Source organism: Echinops telfairi, unplaced genomic scaffold (assembly GCF_000313985.2).
Source record: "Echinops telfairi isolate 266 unplaced genomic scaffold, ASM31398v2 ScPeMD7_11;HRSCAF=52, whole genome shotgun sequence".
NCBI classification, from domain to species: Eukaryota; Metazoa; Chordata; class Mammalia; order Afrosoricida; family Tenrecidae; genus Echinops; species Echinops telfairi.
In genome coordinates this window covers 12,238,898-12,249,271 of record NW_022103908.1, presented here as the reverse complement: position 1 = coordinate 12,249,271, position 10,374 = coordinate 12,238,898, and the positions used below count along the sequence as shown (strand labels likewise).

At 35.7% G+C, this 10,374-nt stretch overlaps 1 protein-coding gene across 1 annotated transcript in view; it reads right to left on the bottom strand.

The window, feature by feature from the left end:
* Nucleotides 1-3,376: 3,376 nt before the first annotated feature.
* DACH1 (dachshund family transcription factor 1) overlaps nt 3,377-10,374 on the bottom strand; it is a 284,781-nt gene continuing 277,783 nt past the window's right edge. The window contains exon 12 of the mRNA XM_030884711.2: nt 3,377-6,135. Coding sequence (XP_030740571.2) covers nt 6,098-6,135 — 38 coding nt within the window. The 3' untranslated portion in view covers nt 3,377-6,097. The remainder of the gene's footprint in view (nt 6,136-10,374) is intronic.

The window sequence follows — 10,374 nt, the reverse complement described above, 5'->3', positions numbered from 1 at the left end:
TCGTAGTTACCATTGAAATGCTGAGATTCATTTGCTTACCAAGCTGCTAGTTGGAAACACATGATTTAAAGTGAGTAAAATGATTAAATAGAAAACAAGTATGTACAATGCTGAGGACACCAACCAAGTTAACTGATAAACAATCCAGCTGACAGTATTTGGTTGACAAGTTAGCACAGTTAAACATTCAGAAAGCCAAAACATTCAGAAAGTGGTTGAAAATCACTAGAAAATAGGTAAAATTAGTAGAAAACTAGTCCATTGCTAAAAGAGATTTACTATTTATCTGTAAACTTACTTCACTGTAACATTGACTTCTATTTTGATTTGTCTATACTGTTTATGAGTGCATACCCTGACACAGATTGTTTTTATAATACCCTTACCAAGAAGCTCTATGGGGCTGAACAGGACTGCTCTGTAGGGTCTCCGATGCTGTGCAGCTTGTAGAGGAGCAGGAAGCCGGGTCTGTCTTCTGGAGAGTGACTGCTGGCCCACGGGTCAACAACTGCGCTAGGAGGGGTACGTGGTGATGCTTCTAGATGCTGCATTCTGGAAACTTTATCACAATCAACTGATATTAACATTTTACACCCAGTTCGCTCCATTCCTGCCTCCTCTATAGGCTCCCATTTATAATGGTCCTCATTACTTCCTGTACCAACAAGAAGACCCAGATCAGACAGTGGTCTAGTTCTCACTTCTGCAATCCTAGCAGTTTAAAGCTGATTGGTTTCAGTGGCTTTGGGTTGCTTCGCAAAAGCTGCCTCCTAGACATGACCTTTAGCGAGTTTTGCCCAAAAGGTGTGTGAGGAAGAGGCACACGACATTCAGAAGAGGGAAGGCCTAATAAGGATCACGAGTTTTTTTGTTCTTTTTTACCTTCTGTATAATTGATACTGGCATCAGATTTTGAATCTGCAAGGGACAATCACAAGTTCATATTCATTTCAAAATTACATTTTGAAAACATTTGATTTTATAAAATGATTCACTGCATGTAGTATCAGCAGCGCTCACAGAACCCTCAATCAACACCTCAACGGATCCCCACAGTGGCCGCCAATAATGTGATAACGTGCCTTTATCTCACAGTGATCCTAGGACTCAGCTGCATATTAGAATCACTTGAGGCTCAAATAGCATAGAATCAAGCTTGATCAGGGCAGCTATGAGTCAGCACTGATTCGATGGCCGTGAGTTTTGTTTGTGTCTGAGATGTAATAGAGCCTTAAATTCCCCAGGTGCTTGTAAGGTACTGCCAATGCATTCTGGCATGTGGTCCCAGGTGAGGCAATCAGAAAGAACTCTTAGGACTCTAACGGGGGATGGGTGAGAACGAAAGATCTAAATGTGTGAGCTGCACGTTATTCCTCAAAAATGGAAGGGAAGAAAGTGGCTCTGTGATGGGAGAAGCAAGAAGTAGTGTCATCCAGAGGAACAGAAATGTGAAAGTAGACCCAGGGCCTCAGTCCTTGGGGGATAGCTGCAACCCTGTGTTAGGGCCCCATGTGTACCCCAAAGCTTTCTATCAATTCCTTATCTTTTTAAGCCTCTTAACTATCTGCTGGCATGATATGCAACCAGGGAAGTCCTAACTGATCAAATAGGTCAACTCAAAACCTCCAACTCACTAATCTATAAAAGTGAATGATGCTGTCACTACAAATGTCATTCATTGCCTAAAGCATTCATTTGGCATTTACACGTTTATCTTCTATGATTGTGTCATTTGGGGCCCTTGATATGCAGATGCTGTGTGATAAAAACTAAATGTTGTACAGCTATGCTGAACAGTCCACATATACTATTTTTTTTTTCCTGATGAAACACTGAACAACCTTTGGTAAGTAGAATCCTGTGATTGGAATGCCCGACAGAGAACACGAGAAGCAGAACTAATCCTGGGGGAAGAAGGGCATTTCCCTTCTTTCAATATCTTCCCAATTGTCCGACTCCCAAACCATCCTGTTCTGTTCTCTAGAAGGCTGACGGACTCTGATAAAACGGGCTGTTGACTGGGAAAACCTGGTGGCAAAGGCTCTACATCAATCCCTGCTTAATAACAGTTCTACATCCACTCCAGAGGATGTGCTGTGTAAAAGAATTCTTAATTAAAGTGAGGCTTCCATTGCAACAAAATTACGAGCTCTGCAAAGAGCTATATTTTCAACATTCTTACTGTAGATGTGATAACATCTGGCCTCGTGCTTTGTGCAGAATACAGTCTTTATTAATGAATGAGGCTTAAATGAGTGAGTATGAGCTCCGATTCTGTATGTGTGTCATACATACTAAAGATAAATGTTAGCACCAAGCCTGCACAGAAGAAACAAATAATGTTTTACAAATAGTGTTTTTACAATGGCATTTACAAATGTGTTTTAATTCCATTAATATCTCTACTTCCCGTAATTAAAAATACAGTCCATATTACATTTATTCATAACTTATTTCTCTAGTAATAAATAGCTTATGAGTAGATTGTAAATTTCTCAGTCTTAATGAAAACATATGGGGGAAGACACCTAAATTATCACCGAATTCTAACATCCGTAGATCTTATGTTTTAGAATATAAGTCTTGCGACTGTAAACACATGATGACAGGGGACAAAATGTGTTTGTAATGGTCACATAAAAATTTTTTTTATTATGGAAAAATCATAATCTGTTAATATACTATTTCAAGAGCGCACTAAAATAATTCCTTTAGACAAAAAAAAAACGGTCCAACTATTTCCATTCTCTTGGGAATGTTTAGAGTAGTCACAGAAGTAGCAACCCAGTATTTCTTCAAAGGCCACCTTTTGGATTGATGAAAATGTTTGAATATGATTAAGGACATTAGAATTCCAAAGGGCCTCAAGGCATGTTTTGCACTGATAGAGATCAAAAGCAAGACACTGAGTTAGAGTTACAAATCTACTCTCTCATAGATAAGGGAATAATATATTTCGTTCTATCAACATGTCTACTTTACATTATTCAGCAAAAGCTTTGTGAAATAAGAATCATGGGAATAAAGAATATAAAGGAAAAAGGTACAAATAACAGCTTCATAAACTGGGAAATGTACATAAATAAATCATGTATATGTGGGCAGTTTGCTTAGCTGGCAAGAAACAAACTATGGAAAATCTGCTTGTTAAACAATAACTACAGAGGGTGCTTTTATGATGTTTTTCCCCACAGTCATTCATATTAGAGATAGAAGCAGTTGCATGTTAAATAAAATCATTGAGCACTGTTCCCTTCGCATTGCAAAGAGCTGACTTGTGGTGTTTTTAGATGCCTCCCATTAGAAAGTAAATATTCCTTCCATGCTAGGCATTTCACAAAATTTAATAAAGACCAACTGTAAATAAAGTCACAGGGAGATTTCAGACAGTTTTATTAGGAGATTGTTGAAAAGAAAAAGAAAATTAAATACAGTAACAGGAAACGTGGTTCTCACATTGAAACCAGGCTCAAATAACTAGGCTACCATAGAAAAATTTCCAATTCTTGCATTATGATGTAAAAACAGATTTTTGTACAGATTTTGTACAACAAAATTCGTAATAACCTTTTATCAGTTTAGAAAACTTTAAATATATAGATAAAAATAGACAATTTTCATAGGTCCTACATGAAGATGAGTATGTCTGTTCCAAGGGCTTGCATAGAGCGCAAATGTGGTTATAATATAGGACAACTAGACATTAATATTTTTAGAATTATAAAAGCATGAAAACCATAAAATGGGCACAATATTACTTGTCTATGCCAACAGAAAAATCTCCAAACCAACCTGCATAACTGAAAACAAAAAGGGCAAAAAAACCACCTTAAGTTACAGACTTACAATAACATTTCATGAGTTGTAATATTTACATGTTAGTAAGATTCACTCTTAACATATACCTGATAGCTTTTTTTCCTTTAATCCTTGCTAAAATGTCCTCTTACGTTGAAGCAAACTCTTACGCATTCTCAAAGGTCTTGATAGGATGTATATTAAAACTATTTAACCTATTTAACAGGTGACTCTATGCAAGGAGCAGAGCAATGGCTGATTCTACTACATATGCAAACTGTAGGCGCTTTCAAAAATCGTTCAAAAATGTATGATTTAAAAGCTTGCCACAAGTCCATCCGATTTTTATATTGTCATCCTTTAAAGACTGCATATATGGGGAAAAACATACATACATCTAGGAGTCGAATCTCTTATGTTCAAATAACAAAAAGAGGTAGGGAAAACTATCTTTAGAAAAGTGGGTTACTACAAAGCAGTTACTAATAATATTTTAAATAAAAATACTGCTCCTTTTGAAAGCAAGCTAAAATAGGAACTGTGTCTATAACATTTTTTGTTTGTCTTTTAAAAGTGAACTTAGTTGTTTAATAGTGAGTTACACAAAAGACATATGCTCCAGTATTGCAAAGGCCTAAAAACTAAAGAAGCCCAGGGCCAGAGTGGCTATCATATATGTTTTAAGTTGTGAACCAAATAATAATCGCCAATCAGAACAAAATTTAAGCATTTTTAGTCTAATGTGCTGAGACATTAAAGATTTTGCTGCCTTGTGGAAATAAATAGTTCAAAAAGTTCTAAGAGGACAGCAAAATCAATTGTACTGACTCATACTACCAGTCTTTAAAGGTTGCCCCTCCAGCTAGGTAACAAACAGAGAGAAGGGAACATCGGTCTCTGATAAGCGTCGTTTGCAGCTTTACTTCCAGTTATCTGCACAGAAGTTGAAAACACATACTGTAACTTTCCAAAGGACAGTGAAAGGGGCACGGAGCTAGCCCTCCCTCTGACCAGGGTGGGAAGCACAACACAGTTTAACTTTATCACTCAGAGCTACATGGTATTGGACTGATACATCAAGGGTTTGTTAGGTTTCTTTTTTTTTCCAGCAACATTAACATAATATGACATTAACATATAAAAATATTTCTGGTGTTTTGATTTACTGCTCAGCCACGATCCATTCTCAATAGTGCAGTTTGGGGGCACTCAACTACAGTTCAATATACAAATACAAGTGGCTGACAGAGAGTTCTGATGTCACCAGATGTGTAAGAGCTCATTCATTAATACTGGGACTCCAGACAAATATTTACATGCCTGCATGCGTTAAAACCAGAAAGGTGTCTTTCTGACCAACAGAGTGACAAAACATAGTTTCTAAAGTTTTCATTTTCCTACCTCTAGTATACTACTGCATACATAATACCTTCCTTGTGTGTTTTATGTTTATATACTGTACATGTGACCAACAGTTTGAATAAGAAACAACATTATTATTTTAATCCTATATACCACTACCAGTTTGAAATGAAAACATGTTGCATTTATATAGAGTTGTTGGTTTCTCTTTTAGTTATTATTTTTAAGGGGGAAAAAAAGGAAGACCGTAAATGAAACCTTTTGGCTTATAGTCAATGCTTCTTTTTAGATATGCAAAATGTTATTTCACTGGCTTGTCAACATCCACTTGTTGGTCTTTTGGAAAGTATGTAGAAAGAAAATCTTCTGGAGAAAACCCATAATTAGAGAGTTTGTAACTGAATGTAACAGAATATTACTCTTTATTTTATGGATTTTTTTCCCCCAGGCATCCTCAGTGGCCCCTACAAGCTCATTCCCAAGTGTTCTTGCTGGTTTCTGGAGGACGTAGTTCTGTAAGTCTGGGTGACCAGCGCTACGAGAGTCTGTTGATGTGCTCAGATACAGAATGGTCAGGAGAGGAAAATGGTTCATTCCATTAAAAAACAAAACAAAGTTAGGTCTTATTTAGATCTGCCTCTAACTCTGTATGCAAATGTCCAGCAGCAAAGTTGCGGTTATGAACAGTAAGAAGCTTGATACTTGTACATCTATAAACATTCTCAGGTCTCTGGCATGAACCACAGTTGAAAATCAATGGAAGAAATTGTATGGTGTTTTTTTTTTTTTGGAGAATACTTAAATTTTTGAAGAACATTAATACACAAAATTGAGGAAGTTCCCTTAAAAGGACTTTATTTTTTTCCAAACTTTCCAATGACGAATGTCAAACTGCAAAGTTCTTTACCATAACATGAATTTCTTCACCAGGAAAGATTCAGTACATGACAGTAGTTTTCAAATACAGTCTTCCGTCTAAAAAAAAAAAGGAACAACATAACGGTTAAAAACATGACATTTAGAGGAGCAAAAGTTAATATAAAAACTAAGTGACCTGCTATACCATCGGTCATTTTATTGGAGTTGCACCGGCTTGAGAAGTCACCTTTTTTCAATTTTCTCCAAGTTCATTTTATAATTACATTGCGTTTGTAGGACTAGAAACAATGCGGCATTTCTAGTTCTCATAAATATATATTTGTTATTTCCTATCAGTTGCAGAGCACTGAGTAAGCAGATAAGAGGGTGTGCGTGTGCTTTGCTGATATGCAAAGCTAGTTGCTTTCTGTTGAATGACAATTACTTCCTCCAAGCTTGCAGAACCAAATTTCCTCTGCATGCACTCAGGTGCATCTTCATCATGAAAGACTAGCTCTCATCTTACTCTTTAGCAGTGTTGTTAAATATACCATGGAATGTAACGACTGTGCACATTTGTTGCTACTTATATGAAAGTCATCCAGGTTATTTCATCACTATAAGTGAATTCCTTAGCCTTTGCCCCCACAAGTGGGATTTGACCAATAATGAAATGTTAAACTGGGAGCATATTGCTCCACTTTTGCCAACTGAGAAACACACGGTTCTGTGAAATAGAAAATGAACGGAAATGATATCTTGGCCACATTTAATAAACCCACTTGAATGTAGCAGAAATAAGAACTGGGAAATTAAAAGTCCAAAGCAAAAGAAAACATGAGTTTGTTCTCAAAAGTAAAACCCTCTAAAGTATCCACTAGTTAGTTTAACCTAATTGTGTAGCAAATATGTCTAAATTCCAATGTCCATGTGGTAGTTATATAATCTGTTGTCAATTTGAGACTTACGAGTGATGGGGTGGAGTTTATCTGTCAATCAGGTCGCAGCTTGATGACCTCATTTGGAGGCGCTAAGGAGATAAATAACTCCCTGGACATGCTCACTCCCTGCAAGACATTCCACCGAACAAGACACATGGACCTCCACTAGAGCCCTAGAGTTGAAGGAACCATGTGGAGACCCCTGCCAGGAATGAGAGGTTTCCACTACCACTGGAATCACAAGACTTTCCACCTACTAGCCTGTGATCTTCCTGTGTTCGGCATCATTGCATGTGTTTCTTGAGACTGAAGGGGACTTGTTCTGGAATTGAGTTTGGTCTGGAACTGGGCTGGGATGTTTTCTCAATATTCAACTGCCCTTGTATATAAAGCCCTTTCTTATACACATATGAGTGTCTATGAATGTTTCTCTAGTCAACCCAGATGAACACAGTCCAACGTGGACAATAACAGATAAAGCAATCTCAAGGGAAAAGTGTTTCAATATTTAAATATTCAGTTAGCCCTGACTATAGATGCAGAATGTCTGGTAACTGGACGAATTAAAATAGAAGACAATAGAAAGAACTAAAGTAAGCTAAGCAATGGGAAAGATAGTCTAAACATTTACAGATTTCCCCTGAACAATAAACTAATTGAATGTTCTCATATAAACTAAAACAGATGTGGTAATTAATCAGGAAGGAAATTAAGCATCAATGTTGTCATGTTCACCTCATAGAAACCGTGGTGTCCCCTAATTCTATGCTTGTCCTAAGTTTTATCTTTGCCAAAATTTTCAGCCTGGGATATGACCACAGGATGGAATTTAATTAGGCCTGTTTTGTTCATTGGTGCATCACAAGGATCTAGGTACATGTTCAATAATTATGTGTTGAACAAATGAATGAATGTTTCAGAGATAGACTTCATGTAATTTATACATAATAGAGACCATAATTTATATTTTAAACTAACAGGTATTTTAAATTTTATATCTGTTCTGTATTTATATATATATGTATATATTTAGTGCAGCTATATAATTTTTAATATAAATGTATATATTAAAAATCTACCATTTTCCCTCAACAACTTTGGCCTAAATGTATATGAGATTAATCTCAGGCTGGTTAATGTCTAGTAAGATGTGTCAGGTATTATTTGCGTCTCCAAAAGTAATACAGCACAACTTCAAGGACAGTGATAATATTTACCTTAAGGCTAATGATTACATTTACTTGAAAGTCCCTACATATCATTAGCTCTGTAATCCAACAGTTATCATATACTATAATTATCTTAGCATCTGAAACATCCAACTATCATACTACACATTAATTCACTATCTTGAATATAAACATATTCAAGTGTTTTAAAGGATTGGTTTTAGTTTGATCCTACTCTAAATAACAATTATTATTTCTTTCATAATGAAGTTAAAACTGAATATAGTATAGTAGAACAGATGACTATTAACTAAAAATAGGCAATCACATGAAGATGTGCCCCAATAAATAGCATATACCTTTAAATGCAATATAATTCTATACTGACCAATGAAAATGTATTATTAATCCAAGTGAATTCAATAATCAGTAATTTAATTTAAAAGGCATCCATAAGTGTGCTGAATAATCACACGTAATATATAGTCTGAAAACATTTTACTTTGACTCCTAGATACTGTCTTGCATTGATGCTAAATATTACCATAACTCAACAATAGTTATTATAAGTTCAATCAAGATAAGACTTCTATGATTGTTATGTAATCTGTTGTCAATTTGAGACTTAAGAGTGAAGAGGTGGAGTCTAGCCGATCAATCGGGTTGCAGCTTGATGACCTCATTTGGAGGCACAAAGAAGAAAAATAGCTTGCTGCAGGTGGGACACATGCTTACTCCCTGCGAGAAATTCCTGCAGATGACACATGGGGCGACGCTAGAGCTCTGGAGCAGAAGGAGCCACTTGGTAATCCCTGCCAGTGATGAGATGCTTCCAATGCCACTGGATCCACAAGATTTTCCACCCACTGGCCTGTGATTTTTCTTCATCTGGCATCATTGCATGTGTTTCATGAGTCTAAAGAGGACTTTATAGATTGGTATCGGACATATGGGCTAATATTGGACTTATGGACTTGATCTGGACTGGGCTGGAATGTTTCCTCAATATTCAATTACGCTTGTTCATAAAGTTCTTTCTTATACACATGAGTGTCTATGAATTTGTTTCTCTAGTCTACCCAGACTAACATAACTTCCAAAATCAAGTGTTAATAAAATACCTATCAAAACAAACAAAAAAAAATTTTGGTTTAAACTTATGATATGACAGTAACATGCTGATACATTATGAAGTACATGTTTTTGCCTAGCACATGTCCTGCCTTACTTGTTTGCTTAGTTTGATTGTACCAACTTATGACAAACTATGCTTTTCTTATCCATATATCTTATCTAAATAATATGTTTCTATTTTGCAGAAGTTGAACTACTCAATTTGTAAATAAGTGAAAGAAACACAATATAAAAATAATCAAGAGACTAAAATATCAATCTGTGTGCTTAGAGATAATTTTCATGTTAATATTTTTATGTTAAGGAACTACATAGATAAAAATCTTAGAATATAGAAAATAGGAGTTACCAAAGATAAAGAAAGAGGGCTGGTTCTTTTTATGAAATTTTCCATGTTCAACCTCTTAAGTTACTTTATACCAATTTCTCTCTCCTTTCAATTGTCTTATTATCCCTATTATATTTTCAATTGGGTTGAGTATCATTCTTATTCTAATTTAAAAGAAAATTCACCTTCTCTAAGATTAGGCAGGGAAAGGAAAGGCATTCTTAACTCCCCCCAAATTAGAAGTCCACTAGGTGTTATATTTTACAGTACCTGTAAAATAAAGTACTAATATCCTTAATTTAAACACCAAAACAAAATATTTCAAAGAGCACTATGGATCTTCTAAATCACTGTGTATAGAAGAGAGAAAAAGTCTTTGAAATATACTTTTAACTCTTCTGTGATGTTGAAGACACTGGGCAACAACAATCTGGGAGCAGTGAGTGGATCTTTAGGAGATAATCTACTAAATCACTGAGTTAGAGTTTAAAAAGATAGGAATTTGCTTTGCTAGCTAAATTCTACACCTAGGTCATTAAGGTATTACATGAACAGGTATTGGTTTTCCTCTCCAATCGCTGAGATTCTTTGTATTCTCCTATGGGTCAAATTCTATACTTCTTTGGAATATTCAGGCCTGTTCTTCTTTTTCTCGTTCTTCTAAAGATCATTTTATTGGGGGAATCTTACAGCTCTGATATTCCATACATAAATTGTATCAAGCATATTTGTACATATGTTTCCATCATTATTTTCTAAACATTACTTTCTATTTGAGTCCTTG